This window comes from Acomys russatus, chromosome 4, assembly GCF_903995435.1.
Source record: "Acomys russatus chromosome 4, mAcoRus1.1, whole genome shotgun sequence".
In the NCBI taxonomy this organism is placed as follows: domain Eukaryota; kingdom Metazoa; phylum Chordata; class Mammalia; order Rodentia; family Muridae; genus Acomys; species Acomys russatus.
Window position 1 is genome coordinate 5,440,062 of NC_067140.1, and position 19,470 is coordinate 5,459,531.

Consider the following 19,470-nt stretch of genomic DNA (forward strand, 5'->3'; position numbering starts at 1 on the left):
AAACCAGATGTGACATAAATATGCATCCTGAAATGTCCTTTGACAAAGGGAGGATTTCGTTAAAAATGTTAAGGACAGCGTAGAGGTGTGACTTGGTGGTAAACAAACAAACAAACAAACAAAAAAGGAAGGAAGAAGAAAGAGAGGGAGAGAGGAGGAGGAAAGGAGAGAGAGAAGGAAGATTACTAATTTTGCTCTAAGATACAATGAAATGGCATTTCTATCCTGCTCCTCCTCCTGAGGCTGACTTCCACGGGCCCAGGCCTCCCACTTCTGGGCGTCCGTCCTTTCTCACACACAGAGCTCCAACTATCAAAAGTGCTTGGGACCGCGGCCGCTGCTTAAGCAGCTGTGCCCGGGATGGCTGGACCCTTAGCTTCCATCGTGTGCCTGTTAATGGCGCAGACCCCTCCTCCCCAGGCTGTTGGAAGAAGCTCACTAGAGCACATGCTTAGCACGTGCAAAGCCCAGGCTGTCCTCACACATTCCAGTCAGCCTCGGCACAAAGAAAGTTTGTGTGGCCCGAGGCAAGTCAGTCACCTGCCCTTCCAGACAGATGGTGAAGGATGGGGGTCCCTGGAGGACCCTAGACTCCCTCACCCTTAGTTCCACCAAACTGAAGCATGCAGCACGAAGAACAACAGTTGCATCGGCCCAGAGGTCTCTGGAAGCATCCAGAATTGGGGCGGGGGGAAGTATGTGGAGTGGGAAAGGGTGGTAGGAAAGACGTCACCTCCCGAGCCAGGAAGTGCAGTTTTGCTAGGAGCTTCTTGGCCAGCAACACCTTCCTCTGCATGTTGCTCAGCCTCAGGCCCCGGAAGAGCTGCAATCCTTGCTTTGCCATCAGATTCTGGACGGGCAGGGAAAGAACATGAGTAGAAGGGCTCAGCTAGGCACCCTACTCCCTTCCCTTCCCTGCCTAGCCCCGTACCAGGCTGTGCGTCAGTAGTTTCCCTCGGCATCGATCCAGGCCATTGGGCCGGGTCATCGTCCTGCGCTCGGCACCACGGCAAAACTGTCTGCAGAGAGAAGTCCAGGCCGAGATCAGGACCCTGGCACGGCTTCCCTCAGGAAGGCCTCCTACTTCCTGCTTCTGTCAGTCCTTCCTCAGAGTCATGCCAAATCCTTGAGCCCTGCAGCCACCAGTACTTAACATCTCCTGTCCTGGGTTCCTCAGTTATGGCCCACAGACCAACAGCCTGACTGACTACCCTCTGCATGCTAGTTAGAAATGCCAGCCCTACCCAAGGCCTACAGCATCGAGGCCTGCTTTGTCTCCGCCAGCCTGACTGAAAGATAGCTGGACTTCCAGTGGAGGTGACGCCATTAATCCCAGCCCAGGAAGGTGGATCTCTATGGGTCTGAGGTCACCTTGGTCTACTGGTCTACACAGGGAGTTCTAGGACAGCCAGGGCAACAAAGTGAGATGGGGGTGGGGGCAGAGAGAGAGAGAGAGAATGAGAATGGATATATAACACAGCCAAAAAAGAAATGCACGATTTCCAATGACCACCTCCAACCGGCAAAGCTGCGCTGTGGAGATGGCTCAGGGTAAGGGTGCTGCAAGCCAAACCTAACAACACAAGAACCCTGCAAATCACTCTGACTTCCCCCTTCTCATCATGATATAAATGCATGCATGTGCACAGACACACACACACGTACCCACAACTAAAAATAAAATTATCTTTTTTTTTTTAATTTATTTATTATTATGTATACAGTGTTCCGCGCATACCCCTGCAGCCAGAAGAGGGCCTTGGATCACATTATAGATGGCTGTGAGGCACCATGTGGCTGCTGGGAATTGAACTCGGGACCTCTGGAAGAACAGCCAGTGCTCTTAACCACTGAGCCATCTCTCCAGCCTTAAGATCATTTTTTTTTTAATTAAAAATAAGTCAGGCAGTGGTGACACACATCTTTAATCCCAGCACTTGGGAGGCAGAGGCAGATGGATCTCTGTGAGTTCGAGGCCAGCCTCGTCTACAGAGTGAGTTCCAAAACGAGTTCCAGGACAACCAGAGCTTACACAGAGAAACTCTGTCCCCCAAAAAAGCAAAAAATAAAAAATAAAAATAAAAGAGTTTCTCTGTGTAGCCTTGGCTGTCCTGGACTCCCTTTGTAGGCCAGGCTGGCCTCTAACTCACAGTGATCCGCCTGCCTCTGCCTCCCGAGTGCTGGGATTAAAGGCGTGCGCCACCACACCCGGTGAAAGGAATGCTAGTTTTGTTCATGCACAGCTATAATCCCAGCATTCGGGAGGCAGAAGCAGATGGAACTCTTGAGTTCAAGGCCAGCCTGGTCTACAGAGTGAGTTCCAGGACATCCAGGGCTACACAAGGAGAAACCTTGCCTTGAAAAAAATAGAAACAAACTAACGAACCAACCAACCAAGGAACCCACAAAATTTTCAATTTTTACCTTAATCTATCAGCAAATTATTTACATTCTTTCTTAAAAATCCAGAACCAGGATGGGTCTGAGTCAGCAGTAGAGCACATAGTTAGCATGTGTGAGGCTGACTTTAATGCCCAGCACATGCGTGCACATGTGTGCATACACTAACATCCAGCACATGCATGTTCATGCGTGCATACACTAACATCCAGCACATGCATGTTCATGCGTGCATACACTAACATCCAGCACATGCATGTTCATGCGTGCATACACTAACATCCAGCACATGCATGTTCATGCGCGCATGCACTAACATCCAGCACATGCATGTTCATGCGTGCATGCACTAACATCCAGCACATGCATGTTCATGCGTGCATACACTAACATCCAGCACATGCATGTTCATGTGTGCATGCACTAACATCCAGCACATGCATGTTCATGTGTGCATGCACTAACATCCAGCACATGCATGTTCATGCGTGCATACACTAACATCCAGCACTCACATGCACATTCATGCATATACTAACATCCAACACACGAGCGCACATGCGTGCATACACTAACATCCACTTCTCCCACCTTCCCCCAGGATCGCCAAGTCTAAGGTTATCTCCCAGGACCAAGGCAGTTGTCGCCGCCCATCGCATGGGCTGCCGTTCTCACCCTCACCCCATAGAACATGCTCAGAAGCCCCCCGAATGCTGCCAACACGTTCCTACCTATTTTGCTCCACTGTGGTTGCTTTATCTAAGAGTAAAACATAAAACTCTAAAAATGGCTCTGAGCTCCAGGCATGGTGGCGCACGCCTTTAATCCCAGCACTCGGGAGGCAGAGGCAGGCGGATCGCTGTGAGTTCAAGGCCAGCCTGGTCTACAAAGTGAGTCCAGGATGGCCAAGGCTACGCAGAGAAACCCTGTCTCGAAAAACCAAAAATAAAAAAAATAAAAATAAATGGCTCTAAGCACCTGGTCCACCATTATCTCCATCCTCATCAAATATGCCACACCCCATCAAGACAGCCTGGTGTCACACCAGCCTCTTTGCATAAATGATGTATACACCAAACCGTCCTTGTGCCCTCAGATACACACTGGAGAGGCCAGGACAAGTTAAAAGCACAGGTGGCCTCTCCAATGGTATTGAGGGGCGTGGCTGTTCCTCCTGCAGTGCTGGGGATGGGTGGAGTTTATAACCAGGTGATCCTTTGCTGCCTGATGAGCCAGGCTCTGCCTGTTTCTCCCAGAATTTATATACTACATATCCCAGAGCCTTTCCCCCTACAGCCTTGAACATTACTTCTAGACTGTAAAGCCCATCCTTGACAGTGATGGCACTTGTGTTTTACAGCAGCCTAAGTGACGTCTGTGTTATCTTCGAGCCAGGCCAATCCCCACATCCACAGGTGGTATGTTTACTTCAGTCAAGCTCCCTAGACCCTAAAGCTTGGGCATTGTGAAAGAAGCCAGATGTACTTTTATTTATTTTTGTTTATTTATTTATTTTTAGGTTTTTCGAGACAGGGTTTCTCTGTGTAGCCTTGGCTGTTCTGGACTCACTTTGTAGACCACGCTAGCCTCAAACTCACAGAGATCCACCTGCCTCTGACTCCCAAGAGCTGGGATTACAAGCATGTACCACCATACCTGGTTTCTACAGTGACATTGACCCCAGGGCTTTGTGCATGCTACGTAAGCACTTTGTCAAGTGAGCTTCACCCACAGCGTTAAGTCCGTCCATTCACCGTCTCCGATCATCTAAACTATAGCAGTCCTGTCCCCTCTGTCACACCATCTCTCCCTGACTCATCCTTTCTAAAGTTATAAATGAGAATTCCAAAACTTCAGTGGCTCTCGCCTGTCACGCAGAGAAGGAACCATGACCATTACAACGACAGAGCAAGTGTCACAAGGGTTTGCTGAGTAGAGAAAAAAACTCTTGAGAAAGGCACCAGAAAGGTTCTTAAGTGCCCAGAGCAGGTTATCAAGGCTTAGCGGTGAGGGTGGAAGATGAAAACAACCAGAACTGGTTCATGTGGTTAGAGCAACAACTGACAACTGAGAAAGGACCAGTTAAGGATGGAGGAGACACAGATGATGGCAGAGGTGAAAGGAGGGTAAACCAGCATCACTGAGGTGCTGCCTTGGAAGCTGCCCTTCCTCCCTGCATCAGGCTCAAAGGCCAGGAAGAGTGCACAGAAGCTGCCTAGGTACAGACTGGATGGAGAAGGGCAGGGTTTTGACACAACCTAGAGTCATCAGAGAGGAAGGAGCCTCAGTTAAGGATGGGCCTCCATGAGATCCAGCTGTAAGGCATTTTCTCAATTAGTGATCAACGGGGGAGGGTCCAGCCCATGGTGGGTGGTATCACCCCTGGGCTGGTGCTCCTGGGTTCTATAAGAAAGCAGGCTGAGCAGGCCATGGGGAACAAGCCAGAAACCAGCACCCCTTCATGGCCTCTGTGTCATCTCCTGCCTCCAGGTTCCTGTCTTGTCCTGACTTCCTTCAATGATGAACAGTGCTAGGGACGTGTAAGAGGAATAAACCCTTTCCTCCCCAAGTTGCTTTTTTGATCATGGTGTTTTGTTGCAGCCACAGAAACCTTAACTATGCAGAGGTTTTACTTTTCCTGTGAGATAGGAGTGAAGAGAAGCCTGGTAAGTGTCTAGGAGGCCAACGGCTCATGACCTCCAGCAACTCCCTACCCTGAGCTCTCGTTCTCACTCTTCTGTAGGTGCTGGGCAAATGCAGCTTGAAACTATCCTCCGTCTAGACAGCCACCACGAGTCTCTCTCCCATGCGGAAACTGGCCACGGACAGACCACGTATAGGCCACGGACAGACCATGGATGGGCCACGGACTCTCAGCTCACCTGCTCCCAGCCACCAGCTCCTCCAGAGTCTGCTTGAGTCGTGTGCAGGCATCCAGGCGCGATCGGCGTTGCATCTTCTCCACCTCCTGCAGGCCTTGGTCCTGTGTGGGCTCCAGGAGAAGTCAGTCTTGAGGGTCCCTGGACCACACCCCACCCGCTCATACCACTCTGACAGCCCTTCTCTGCCATCATCAGATTCTGGTTCAAATTCTCTAACTCCCTTCTGTCTCTGTACCAGCACTCACTCTTCCAATCCCTTTGTCCCTTCAGTTTGCCTAAAACCATCAAGCTGAGGGGTTGGGGATTTGGCTCAGTGGTAGAGTCCTCAGCTTTGAAACATCAAAAACGTCGGGCCTTCACTCTTCCCCAGCCCCACCCCATTAGCCTGTCTCTTGGAGCGCCTCCAAAAGCTTCAGTCTCTCGTGTCCTGTGCCTGAGCCTTTCCCTTCCGAGGCCATCTTGCTCTCACCAGCCTCTCAGCTACTTTGCACAAACTGTTGCTGCTATGGAGACGCCAAGTGTAATCCTCCCAGCGGCTCCATACGTGCAGGCAGGGTTTTCGGTGACGCAGAGGCAAGCAGAGGTATGGTCTGGACCAGATGAGAGAAGGGAGGGGCTTGGGGACATCCTGAGTGCTCTAAGGACCTTGCTATACCCTCCTACAAGTCACCCAGATCACTTACCCATTGCCATCCACAGGCTCAGGCCACTGTGCAGGTGTCCCCAGCAGCTCTTCCTCCTCCTGCTCTGACCTTCTGTCCTCAGATTCCAGGAGGGGCTGTGCTTCCAGCGAGCTGCCCTCAGACCCCTCCACAGCCCTTGAGCCCCGGCCCAATGGCTCCTCCCGGCGACCTGCATGACCTTTGTTCCAGAGCATAAGGCTTAAGTGCCGGGTGCTCCCGTCCACAGCCCCTCCCCACATAGAAGCAGAACCCACCACTCTCCCTGAAGCGAACACCCCTCCCTGGGGCCTAATGTCTCTAATAAGGGACTGCTCTCAAACCCATGGCCTTCAGGACTCATCTGGGCCACACACCAATGGAAATCTCCAAGCTGATGGGCTTCTTGGCCAGTGAAGCATCAATCATGGTGGCCTCAAAGAGTACCCCAAAAAGCAGGAAATCTTCACAGGGTGCCAGGGCATTCTAGAAAAGATAGTGAGACTGAGGTCAGTTTTTTTTTTTTTTTTTTTTTTGAGACAGGGTTTCCCTGTGTAACAGTCCTGGCTGTCCAGGACTCACTTTTGTAGACCCGGTTGGCCTCGAACCCACAGCAATCCGCCTGCCTCTGCCTTCTGAGCACTGGGATTAAAGGCGTGAGCCACCATGCCCGGCAAGGAACAGTCTACTTTATGCTTGGTCATAATGCCCACAGAAAGACATCCAAACTAAAGCTCACAAGGGTCTGTGAGAGTCTTACCTCACCCTTTCCACTCCTGGGAGCTCCCCCATACAATTGGTCCAGGGGACCGATTTTCTCTGGTGTTTATACACACCAGCATTTGTGTGCACATACATTGGATTCTTCAAGTCCCCACATTGAAAACAGCATCATGATGTCTAACACTTGCAAAGGGATTTACAGCCCTAGAGCTGAGGCTGACTCGGCCCCCACCTCTGGCAGAGGCAGCAGCTCCTCCACCTCCACCTCCACTGTGCTAGGAATCTCCGGCACATCTGCACTGGCGCTGGCATCCACAGGCTGCAGAACACCAGCTGGGCTCTGACCCTGCCTGGTCTTCTTTTTCTTCTTCTTTTTTCCAGTGAGCCGGGCCAATCCAGACACCTGTGTGGCCTGGGGGGATTTAGGTTCAACTCTGCCTTCGATCACCTCCATGGAAATAGCTACTAGAAGTCGGCCGCGGAACCAAACGCCTTGCCCAAGGCCTTCGTTGAGACTTTGAAGACCATCCCGGAGCCTGCCACTAGGGAGCGAGCCATAGAGGGGCACCCAGGCTGGACCAAAAGTGGGGTTAAACCCCGCTGTAGGGGACAAGAATAGGATTTGGAGGGGCGCACAGGACAAACAGGTATAGCTCTGCACTGTACACTTTTGTAGCCTCCCGGTGCTAGCGGTAGGGGAGGGAACAGGCCTGTGAGGCTTTTAGGGAGGGGCTAAGGTTGGGGTAGAAGTCCTGGTGTGGCCATAAATGGTTTTGTTGGGGGCGGATACTGGTCTCTGACTTCAGAATGGTCATTTCACTTGCAAGGCTTGACTGGAATGGCCACTGTGCGGAAGAGTTTTTAAAACTGGGGGCGGGGTCATACTAGGAAGGCAGAGCCTGGTTTAGAACAGTTTTGTGGGATGAAGGTCCTCCCTAGGCCACCTGTGTTGCTTTTTGTTTGGTTTAGTTTGGTTTAGGTTTTGTTGTTTTGTTTTGTTTTTGTTGTTTTTTTATTTTTGTTTTTTGGTTTTTTTGGTTTTTCAAGACAGGGTTTCTCTGTGTAACAGCTCTGGCTGTCCTGGACTTGCAGTGTAGACCAGGCCAGCCTCGAACTCAGAGATCTGCCTGCCTCTGCCTTCCAAGTGCTGCGCCACCACGCCCCACTAGCCACCTGTGTTCTAAGGATGGGCTTTGCCCTGAAGAGCTGATGTGAGCCAAGGTTGACAAGGCCCTGTGTGGGCCAGACATGCTCACCCGCGCGACCCGAGTTTGATATTTGCCTCAGGTCCAGCACGTGCGTGGCGAGAGCCGTATCCATGAGTGGCGCGTCATCACGCAGCTGCAGGCGGAGGCCACGCGTTAGCGGCGGGAAGAGTTCCATGAAGCTCAGCTGCTCGTTCCACTCGGGCGCGGTCTCCTCTCCTCGCACAGAAGTTTCACCCTGAAGGGCAAGTCAGGCAGGCGGGGGGGGGGGGCCGGGGGGACGGGGGCGGTCAGTACGAGTCCCCAAAGATGGCTAATCAGGTCGTGGTGTTTTATATCAACCAGATGGCCTGAGTTTGATTCCTAGGTTCTGAACTGTTGTTCCTCCTGCAGGCTGTCCTCTGACGATTTCCACACGTGTGCCACACACGGCACTCAGCACACCCACACACATACACAAAGTAAATAAAGGCTGGAGAGATGGCTCAGCGGTTCAGGTCATGAGCGAGCACTATTCTTCCAGGGAGGCAGTTTGGTTCCTGGCCCACACATGTGGCGGCTCCCGACCAGCTGCAGGGATCTGTCACACTCTTCAGGACTGCATGAACACCTGTACTCATGTGCACAAAGCCCACACAGATGCTCATCGTATACATAGTTAAGAATAAAAATAGCGGAGCTGGAGAGACGGCTCAGAGGTTAAGAGCACTGTCTGCTCTTCCAGAGATCCTGAGTTCAATTCCCAGCAACCACATGGTGGCTCACAACCATCTGTACCCTCCTCTGGCATGCAAGTGTACAAGGAGATAGAACCTCATATAAATAAATAAGAATTTAATAATATTAAAAAAAAAGAATAAAAATAGCTAGGCGTTGTGGAGCTGCCTGTAATCTTACCTAGTGGATCTCTAAGTTCCAGGCCAGGTAGGGCTACATAGCAAAACCTTGTCTCAAAATGAATAAAGGTTATATGTTATAATATATATAATACAAATACATTTTTGAAAAAAAATTTTTTTTTCCGAAACAGGGTTTCTCTTGGAGTCCTTGCTGTCCTGGACTCACTTTGTAGACTAGGCTGCCCTCGAACTCACAGCGATCCACCTGCCTCTGCCTCCTGAGTGCTGGGACTAAAGGCATGCACCACCACACCTGGCTTTAATAAATAATTTTTTTAAAAAGAATTATTTATTTGTTATTCATACAGAATTCTGCCTGCATGTGTGCTTGCACAACAGAAGAGGGCACCACCAGACCTCATTATAGATGTTTGTGAGCCACCATGTGGCTGCTGGGAATTGAACTCAGGACCTCTGGAAGAACAACCAGTGCTTTTAACCTGTGAGCCACTTCTCAGGCCCCCTAATAAATAATTTTTAAATTACTCAAGCTGCACATGGGGGGACAGGAGTGTCTTACCTGCTGGCCCAGGAAGCTCACCCGCACGTAGGGGTCCAGAAGGACATGTTGGTCATGCAAGGCACGGGCAAGACTGCCCAGCAGCCCCGTGCGCACCGTGGGAAGCCCCTCTGCACGGTACACGCGTACACGCAGGCGTGCCCACGGCCTCTCAGCCTGCACCCCCCGTGGCAGGAGTAGGTTCCTAAGAAGAGCCCACACTGAGGACTAAAGCTGGAGTCTGAGCCCCTCTCCTTCTCCACTCCTGCCTCAGCCCCAACTCACTTCTCTATGTCCGAACTGGTCCCTGGGCACGGGGGTGGCAGTGGAAGGGGAAGGTCCCCACGCGCCCTCACGGATAAGGTGACCTTGACAAAGCCCTTGGCCCCAGCGCGGGTGTCACGGGGATCATGCAGAGGAGCCCACTTTTGATGGAAGTGGCCATCTGAGGACAGAGGGACAGGACAGGGCTGAGGGAATGCCTAAGGGATGCAATTACTGGAGTTGGGGGTGGTGCATCCTGTTTGGTGCAAAGGAGATGGCTGTCTCAGAAGCTAGCACACCAGGGAGAGCACAGGAGACTGCCCAGAGCTCAGTCTCCTTGATGAGTCTTTGTTTATGCAAATGAGTTTCAGTGAAAGGAGGGGTTTGATACCTGGCTGGTCCAAGGCCATGCCCAGGTCCATCCTGAAGGTGCCTATCCTGGTAGCCATAAATGGAAGCGTCTGCGAGTGGAAAGCCTGGGGGAGAAAAGCGTTAGTCCTGGCGTGTTGGTACCTTTCTCCCTGTCCCCCTTTGAGTCTCGCTCTATAGCCTGGACTGGGGCTTGAACTCAGGGCAATCTTCCTGCCTCGGCACCAAATGCCCGGCTGGGCATCTCCCCTTTCTTGACATGAGTCCTCTTTCCCACTTACAGTGATCTCCAGCAGCACGTCTTGGAGGTGAAGGCGAGTCTCGTGAAATTCAAACAAGAAGTACTGGGTTGTGTGGGATGAGAAAGGTTAGATAGAGCAAGGAGAGATTAGGCTTGGAAGGCTCAGTCCGCTTGCCCCAAATTCCAGCATAGAGAATATGGTCCCTTTCCTAAAAGGTGTCTGTCTACATACCCTTTTCTCTTCTCCTTGGGATGACTTGCCTGGCCAGGCCAGAAGTGCAGAACCTTCATCTTTGCATCCAGACCTGCCCTCTCCAGGGACAAGGTCCCTCTGGATCCCTCCCATTCTCTCAGGCCCGCCCTCTTCCTTGGCACTTCCTCACCTCCTTATAGAAGGGGTGCCCTCTTCCTTGGCGCTTCCTCACCTCGTTATAGAAGGGGCAATTGGTCCCACGCTGCGTTGCGGTCACCCGGCGCTGATCCCCCACACGCACAGCCACATAGGGGTTGATATTGACCCCCACCAGTTTCTGGGCCTCAAGTACTGTGACCCCCACCTAGGTAAGGGATCCAAAAAATGGGAGGAAAGAAAATCAGACCTGCCTGGGTAAGGGGAACCCTGTGAGGGTTAGAACACAGCATGAGAGGGCTGGAGAGATGGCTCAGAGGTTAAGAGCACTGTCTGTTCTTCCAGAGGTCCTGAGTTCAATCCCCAGCAACCATATGGTTACTCACAACCATTTATACTGTGATCTAATGCCCTTTTCTGTCATGCAGGTATACATGCAGGCAGAGCACTGTATACATACATACTAATAAATACATTTAAAAAAAAAGAATATGGCATGAGAAGCCAGGCACAGTGGTAAATGCTCATAATTTCAGCACTCCAGAGGCTGAGGTGGGTGGATCTGAGTTCAAGGCCAGCCTGGTCTACAAAGTGAGTCCAGGCCAGTCAGAGTTAATTTACAGAGATATCCTGTCTGGAAAAACCAAAACAAAAAAAGAAGGGGGGGTGGCAGTGGTTGAGAGCGCTGCCTGCCCTTCCAGGGGTCCTGAGTTCAATTCCCAGCAACCACATGGTGGCTCACAACCACCTACAATGTGATCTGATGCCCTCTTCTGCAGATAAAGCAGTCACAAACAATAAATAAATAATTTTTTAAAAAAAGGAATATGACATGAGAGTCATACCTGGAAGTGCCGGACTTTGCACTCCTTGAAGGGATGCCCACGGGGCAGGCGCAGGGCACGGCTGTGGAGAAGCGTAGGGTCAGATCTGCTCCCCTCCTCACCCACCCTCAGATCTGCTCCCCTTCTCACCCACCCTCACATACAGTTGCCTGGGGCTAGGATAAGGACTCTGCCCTGTAAACTTTTGGAGTCAGAGTCCTTTCAGATTGCCCTGTGCTACTTCCATCTCACGCCTCTATCCAGAATTTGACTCACTCTTGGAGCTCTGAACCCATCAGTTTGCTCAACAAAAGCTGATTGAGACTCGCTGCATGCCAGCCCTTTTCCCAGAGCTGTAACCCTGACAGGAACAACAGATAAAACTTGTCCTAATCAAATTCCTTTACAAACTAGTGTGAACTGCTTGGAACGCGACTGTGTCTGTGCCTGTGAGTGACCACTGATACCAGGCTATCCACCCTGCACCTGCGCCCTGGATGAGTGTGGCTTATGCATGACCCTAACCCTGAGGCCGGGAGCCCATGAGCCCTTTACCTTTTGAGGGGGCTGAACACCACTCCTGAGATCTCCACATCAGGCTCATCCTCCGGCTCTTCTAGCCCCAGCTCACTCTCTTCATCCTCCTGTGTTCCTAGGCTTCGAGCTAGCCTTCGGCCCAGAGCCACTGTCCGTTGATCCAGCCGGGCCTCCCTGGGCCTGAGAGAACTCGCTGTCAAAGGTCATGCCTAGAACCTCACACTTGTTGCTGGGCATTCCTTGTCTTTAATTATTTTAGGATTGACCTTTGACCTTCAGATTGACTCCACTTATACCAGGACTAACTCTTTTTTGTTTGTTTGTTTGTTTGTTTGTTTTGTTTTGTTTTGTTTTGTTTTTGAAGCAGGGTTTCTCTGTGTAAAAGCCCTGCCTGTCCTAGAATTCAAATCCATAGAGATCTGCTTGCCTACCCAGTGCTGGGATTAAAGGCATACACTACCATGGCAAGTTTTGGATGAACTCTTTTTGTTTTGTTGTTTATTTTGAGACAGGGTTTCTCTGTGTACTCTTGGCTGTTTTGGACTCACTTTGTAGACTAGGCTGGCCTCAAACTCCTAGTGATCCACCTGCCTCTACCTCTCTAAGTGCTGGGATTAAAGGCCTGCACCACCATGCCTGGCTTTTGCCCCCCCCCCCCCCCCCCCCCCCCCCGGTAGTGTTTCTCTGTGTAGCCCTGGCTGTCCTGGAACTCTCTTTGTAGACTAGCAGGCTGGTCCAGGACTCACAGAGATCCACCTCCGTCTGCCTCCCGAGTTCTGGAATTAAAAGCATGCACCACCACGCCTGGCCCTTGGACTAACAGTGGAGATCATTCTAACTTCAGAACCTAGTCCTGCTGTAAGGATTGACCTCCACCTTATATAATTCATCCATCCAAATCTCAGCCCTTGACTCATGTTACCGATTCCTAACCTCACAACTGACTCCAGTGGCTCCCAATCACCCCCACACTTACTCCATCTCCTGGAAGCCCACATTGGGGATGATCAGCTCTGAGCTGGAGGGGAAAACAGAGGGGTGAGAACACACTTGAGAGTCACAGTACCCAGCCGACCCAGGATGGAGGTGAGCGTGACTTTTCTCTCTTCAGGGCAAGCTTCATCTGGGGACACCAGACCTTGTGTAGGTTACTAGAGGGTCACCTGTCTCGAATGGGTGTCCCAAAGTCCTCCTCTGCCCAGGTTCCAGCAGCTCCATCAGGGGGCTGATACTTCAGGTCAAGCACCACCTGAATCTAAAACCACATATAGTCTCCATCAGTCCCTTCAAGCTGACATAGGCTGAGAGCGTACCAGGACAACCGCCTTACATGCCCTCTGTAAATAAAGACCCTCTCGGCCTCCGTCTGTAACAGCGTGTTCCTCGCTGACTATAACAGTGTTAGCATTTACAGCACTTGATTGCTGCTAGAAGAGCCTGAGGCAGCTTTCTTTAATGACATGACCCCTGGTAGGTCGACTATACTCCAAGGAAGACACCATCAGCTGGGCAACACAAACCGAACTTTTGTCAGGTGTTGGGGTTGATCCGGAGAGGCTATGTGTTCAAATGTTAATTGCTTGCCCCGCCCCCCAAGATCCTTCTTGTCCTATGAGCAAATTCTCACATATTCAGAATGATCTGTGTAAACCTTGCCTTCTAAATTGTCCCTGATTGGATGATAAAAGTTGCTGACAGCCTGTAGTTGGGCAGAGAGGGAAGTGGAAGGTGGGACTTCCTGTGGAGAGAAAGGAACTCTAGGAAGAAGAAATTAAGGCTTTTTTTTTTTTTTTTTTTTTTGCCAAGAGAGATGAGAGGAGACAGAGCTGACTACAGGCCTGGAAGATATAGCTAGCTACCTGGCTGGCTGGGCCTAGGTGGTCAGGTTAACTTAGATAAGCTAGTTGAGAGTCTGCCCAGCTAAGGCCAAAGCTTTGAAATATTAAAAGGACTTGGTGTCTTTATTTATGGGAAAGGGGCTACTAAGATCTCACAACAATACCCTGGGTCTTCCACAATTAGGGGTGGAAAAACAGAAGAAAATACACAGTTGGTTGGGAAGGGAGTTCAGGGTAGAGAGGATCCATGTGGGAAGGGTTGGTTGCTAAATATGATCAAAATAAATTGAACTAAAATCTCGTAGAATTATTTTGGTTTTGGGTTTTCGAGACAGGGTTTCTCTGTGTAGCCTTGGCTGATCTGGACGCGTGTTGTAGACCAGGCTGGCCTCGAACTCACAGAGTTCAGCCTGCCTCTGCCTCCCTGAGTGCTGGGATCTCAGGTGTGCGCCACCACACCTAGCTCTTGTAGAATTATTAAAGATTATTATTTTTTAAATAAAATACTCACAATCTTCTTGGGAACTAAGGGCGGATGGGCTCAGGAGCCGGCGTAGTAGGTTAAAGGGGGCTGGCTGCCAAGTCTGACAACCTGAGTTTGATGCCCAGAAGCTACAGGGTGGAGATCTGACTCAGAGAAGGTGTCTATTCAAAGGCTCATGCACACATAAAAGATAAATGTTTAAGGGCTGAAGAGATGGCTCAGCTGTTGAGAACACTGGCTGCCTTTCCAGAGGACCCAGGTTCAATTCCCAGCAGTCACAAGGTGACTTACAACCGTCTATAATGGGATTGATTCCTTCTCCTGGCATGTAGCTATACACACAGACAGGGCACTCATATACATAAATACATGAAGAAGTGAATCTTAAAAAAAGAAACATTTAAAATACAAATTTTGAGAAAGGGTTTTACTGTGTAGCCCTAGTTGGCCTGGAAGTTACTATATAAACCAAACCGGCTTTGAACTCACAGATCCACCTGCCTCTGCCTCTGCCCCTGCCAGTATTAAAGATGTGCATCACCCAGGAGCTGGAGAGATGGCTCAGAGGTTAAAAGCACCAGCTAGTCTTTCAAAGATCCTGAGTTCAATTTCCCAGGAACCTCATGGTGGCTCACAACCATCTATAATGAGATCTGGTGCCCTCTTCTGGTGTGCAGGTGCACATTCGGGTGGAACACTATATACATAATAAATTTTTTTTAAAAAAAGGATGTGCACCACCATGCTCAGCTATAGATAAAAAGAAGATAAATAAAAGACTTGAGGCTGGGGGTGCAGCTCCGGTAGAGTGCTTGCCTATCATTCAGAAAGGCTTGGATTTGGGCTCAGCAGCCCTGAGAACAATCAAACCTGAGCCTGTAAAACACAAAAATAAACACTTATACAACAATCAACAAAACTCAGCTTCAGTGTGCACTTATCCCCTGCGCCTGGTCTTTCACTGTCCTTGGTCTCCGTGGCCCACTACATGACGGCTTTTCCAGCTCTGGCTCCTTCCAGGTCTCTGTCCTGCTCTGCACCTCAGCTACCCTATAAGCACATTGGTATTTTACATATTTAGCCTTCTCCCTCTGAATGCTCTCCGCCCTACCTAGCACCTAGAGCCTTCAGTTCTAAGCTCAAGCAAGCATAGTCTCCTCAGGGAAACTCTTCGTCCCTCCCCATCGAGGCCACAAACTGGTCAGACACTCTGACTGCCCAGTACTGGGCCCTCCTCCAGTAACACTCACCATGGCAAACTTTTACTTGTGTGGGTGTTTGCTTAGTGTTTGACCCCTTCGTTCAGCTAGTGAGCTTTGTTATCCAGCACTCGGGAGACAGAGGCAGGCAGATCTCTGGGAGTTTGAGGCCAGTCTGGTCTACAAAGCAAGTCCAGGACAGCCAGGGCTACACATACAGAGAGACCCTGTCTCAAAAAACCAAAAAAAAAAAAAAAAAAAAGAAAGAAAAAAAGAAAGAAAGCTTGTCTAGAAAAAAACTAGCCATAAGTCAGACTCTTGTTATATGAGAGTGAAGAAACAGCTTAGAGATGCCGAGTAACTAACCCCATTAGGTACTCCAGTGGGCTGTGGCAGGTCTAAGATTTAGAGCCAGGTCCACATAAGAAAAGAAGTGAGGCCGGGCGTGGTGGCGCACGCCTTTAGCACTCGGGAGGCAGAGGCAGGTGGATCGCTGTGAGTTCGAGGCCAGCCTGGTCTACAAAGTGAGTCCAGGATGGCCAAGGCTACACAGAGAAACCCTGTCTCGAAAAACCAAAAAAAAAAAAAAAAAAAAAAAAAAAAAAAAAAAAAAAAAGAAAGAAAGAAAGAAAAGAAGTGAGCTTACCCCAGACCCTAGGAGCAACAACAGTGCACACACCACATCCCTGGACTCAGAAATGAACCTGTTTCTGGCCCACATAAGGACCTGGCAGGGCCAGCAGGGAGCCTAAGCTGGGGTCAGGTGCTTGCTGCCAAGCCTGTCTGGCTGAGGTTTTCCTCTCAGGTAGTTGGAACCCTCTGTCTGGAGGCGGCTCAGGCTTGCTGAAGGTGGGCTGGTGGCACTTACTGGGGACACTCGGAGCCTCTCATCCACTAGAGCTTCCCTCAGCACCAAATGGCCAGCATTCTGCAGCTGCTGCAGGGAAATCACCAGGGTCCCCAGGGACCTAGAAGAGTGGCGTGGAGCAGAGGAGTGAGAGAGCGGGATAGATGACACCAAAGGCATTCCCTGGCCTCCTCAGGTCTACTCACCTGGGGCTGAACACACGGCTGCAATTGACCACCTGCACAAACAGACTCTCCCCAGCCAGAGGAGATCCATAGTGGGGCCAACGAAACACCTAGGGACAGGAAGAGTGTTGGGTTGATGCCCTCACAACCAATCCAAAGTTTATCCCTGGCTGTGCAAACATGAGGCTACCCCCTAGAGCTTCCAAGCCTGACCAAACCCCTCCAACAGGGAGTGGGCTTCAGTCATGTGGGGCTCACTGCCAATCAAGAAGTAATCCTGCTAGGTATCAGACTGACATCTCAAGGCAGGTCTGAACTCTCCTACCTGAGACTCACACCATGTCTGGAGACCACACCCTCCAAGTCCAGGAATGAGCCCTTTCTGCCCCAGGGTGGACCCGGAAAGGAACACACGGAACATACTCTCCAGCCAGGAACCAGCTCTACTGACCTCACCAACATCCGCTTCTCGGCCACAGTGAATTTTCCTCGTTTTCTGGGTAAAGCCTGCTCAAAAATGAAGCCAGTCATTTAGCAGCCCCCACACACAAACAAACTCATTTGCCTCCGTGGCCCGCTGGCTAGGTCTTCCCTCACACTTAAAGGAAAAGTAGAAGGTAGGGAAAGAAGCAGAAGCCATGGACGAGGGAGACAGGTCAGACAGAGCTGACCGGGTTTTCAGTTGGAGGTCTAGGCCTGAAGAATGGAGAGCTGAGGCGAAGGTGGGGGTGAGGGATGGGGGTAGGGGGATGGGGTAGAGGGTTGGGGTTGGGGGATGAAGTAGGGGGATGGGGTAAGGGGGTGGAGGTGGGGGATAGGGTAGGGATGGGGGTAGGGAGTGGCACACGCCTTTAATCCCAGCACTTGGGAGACAGAGGCAGGCGGATCTCTGTGAGTTCAAGGCCAGCCTAGTCTCCAGTTACAGCTAGAGCTGTCACACAGAGAAACTCTGTCTTGAGAGGAAAAAAAAAAAAAAAAGCCGGCTGGTGGTGGCGCTCGCCTTTAATCCCAACACATAGGAGGCAGAGGCGTTCGTTCAAGACCTGCCTGGTCTATAAAGCGAGTCCCAGGACAGTCAAGGCTACATAGAGAGACCCTGTCTCAATACCCCCTACCCCCCCTCCGCCAAAAAAAGAACAGAGAGCTCCCCAATTCTAAAAATCCTTAGACCATCCATGCAAGTCTCACCGCGAAAGCAGAGCCTCACTTGTCGGTCATGGTTGCCCGGCAGCCCTGTTAGGTGCCTCACACACACAATCAGAGCCATGGCTGCAGGGCCACTGGCTCTCCGTCTGCTGCCTTGCCCTTCTGCCCACCCGTTGTCCATGACTCACTGGACTCACCCAGCAGGTTCAGCAATCCTTTCCCTTTAGTCAAACACACAGGGGGGCCAGGCCTGGAGGTCATGGGTGGGGAAGGATGGAGGCCCGAGGGATGGGGGGAAGGTCCCTGTTGTGAGCACAGAGCTCCCCCCACCTCCAGTACCATCTTTGTGGGGCAGGGAGCTGACACAGGATAGGGATGGAGAAGGCAGGATCTCTCAGTCTGGTCCCTGCTAGTCTGTGAGGCCTCAAGGGCGTTGCTTTGGTTTTCTTTCTATCGCTGTGATAAAACACCAAAAGTAACTTAGGGAGTTAATCTTACAACTGCTCCGATGAAACACCATGACCTTAAGCGACTTGTGCAGGAAAGAAAGGTTTATTCTACCCACCCCTCTTCCTCCCAGAGCAGGAGCTCAAGCTGGAGGCAGAGGCTGTGGAGGAGTTCTGCTTACTGCCTTGCTCCTCACGCCTTTCTTCCTCTTTCTCGTCTTCTCTTTTGTTAAATATTTATTTATTTAAGTATACAGTGTTTCACCTGCATGTACACCTGCATGCCAGAAAAGGGCACCAGATTTCACTATAGATGATTGTGAGCCACCATGTGGTTGCTGGGAATTGAACTCAGGACCTTTGGAAGAGCAGGTGGTGCTCTTAACCTCTGAGCCATCTCTCCAGCCCCCAAGGACCACCAGCCCAGGGATGAGCCAATCCACACTGGGCTGGCTGTGCCCTCCCCCATCATGTACTAATTAAGAAGCCTCCCCATCAAGCCTGTGATCTTATAGAGGCCTTTTTCTCAACTGAGATTTCCCCTCTCAGAAGATTACATCTTGTTTCACATTGACAGAACTAGCCAGCAAAGCTGAGCAGTGGTGGTGCACACCTTTAATCCCAGTACTCAGGAGACAGAGACAAGGTTGAATCTGCAGCCAGGGCTGCACAGAGAAACCCTGTCTCGAAAAACTAAAAATAAATCATTCTATTAGTATTTTAGTTGGGCAGCAGTGGAGCATGCCTTGAATCCCAGCACTAGGGAGGCAGAAGCGAGCAGATCACTGTGAGTTCAAGGCCAGCCTGGTCTACAGAGCAAGTTCCAGGGCAGTCAAGGGTATACAGAGACCTTGTATAAAACAACAAAAAAACAAAGCAAATAATAATAATAATAATAATTTAAAAAACCAGGTGTTGTGGCGCACACCTTTATTCTCAGCACTACTCTGGAGGCAGAAGCAAGCAGATCGCTGTGAGTTCGAGGCCAGCCTGGTTTACAAAGCGAGTCCAGGACAGCCAAGGCTGCACAGAGAAACCATGTCTCGAAAAAACAAAGTTTAATAAAAAAGCTTTTCATGATAGAAAGGCACCAGCTCCTGGCAGCACCCCAATCTCCTCGGAAGAACCCCTACCTGGAGCTTGCTTCAAATGTGACAAGCTGGCCACAGGGCTGTAGATTGTCCTTTGTCTTGACTGCTGAAGTCCAAAGTGTGGACAGCCAGGACACCAGGAAGTTGACTGCCTTACTTTGCCTAGACAAAGATAGGACAATCCCTCCAAAATTTCTGCTTCACAGAAAAGTCTGTCAAATCTTCTGGGGCTGGTGACTGAAGATGGCTGCCCCACAGACACGGAGGAACCTGCGGCAACTGACCAGGCAGCCGGTAAGGAAACTGCTTGGTCTTCACTTCCTGCTTACTCAGGTGAAATTTATCCTTCTCAGGCCTCTGATGAGTTTGAAGACCAGACTAGT

At 50.6% G+C, this 19,470-nt stretch overlaps 1 protein-coding gene across 1 annotated transcript in view; it reads right to left on the reverse strand.

Annotated features, from left to right (window-relative positions):
* Positions 1-17,671, reverse strand: part of LOC127187585 (fer-1-like protein 4) — a 38,590-nt gene extending 20,919 nt beyond the window's left edge. The window contains exons 1-21 of the mRNA XM_051143615.1: positions 17,593-17,671; positions 16,856-16,911; positions 16,426-16,514; positions 16,241-16,340; positions 13,015-13,106; positions 12,828-12,869; positions 11,870-12,031; positions 11,336-11,396; positions 10,567-10,698; positions 10,182-10,244; positions 9,923-10,007; positions 9,553-9,712; positions 9,289-9,472; positions 7,921-8,107; positions 6,897-7,264; positions 6,319-6,427; positions 5,966-6,143; positions 5,752-5,872; positions 5,283-5,383; positions 932-1,019; positions 734-850 (exon numbers count right to left, since the gene is read on the reverse strand). Of these exons, the coding sequence (XP_050999572.1) occupies positions 734-850; positions 932-1,019; positions 5,283-5,383; positions 5,752-5,872; positions 5,966-6,143; positions 6,319-6,427; positions 6,897-7,264; positions 7,921-8,107; positions 9,289-9,472; positions 9,553-9,712; positions 9,923-10,007; positions 10,182-10,244; positions 10,567-10,698; positions 11,336-11,396; positions 11,870-12,031; positions 12,828-12,869; positions 13,015-13,106; positions 16,241-16,340; positions 16,426-16,514; positions 16,856-16,911; positions 17,593-17,671 (2,574 nt within the window). The remainder of the gene's footprint in view (positions 1-733; positions 851-931; positions 1,020-5,282; positions 5,384-5,751; positions 5,873-5,965; positions 6,144-6,318; positions 6,428-6,896; positions 7,265-7,920; positions 8,108-9,288; positions 9,473-9,552; positions 9,713-9,922; positions 10,008-10,181; positions 10,245-10,566; positions 10,699-11,335; positions 11,397-11,869; positions 12,032-12,827; positions 12,870-13,014; positions 13,107-16,240; positions 16,341-16,425; positions 16,515-16,855; positions 16,912-17,592) is intronic.
* Positions 17,672-19,470: the final 1,799 nt, after the last annotated feature.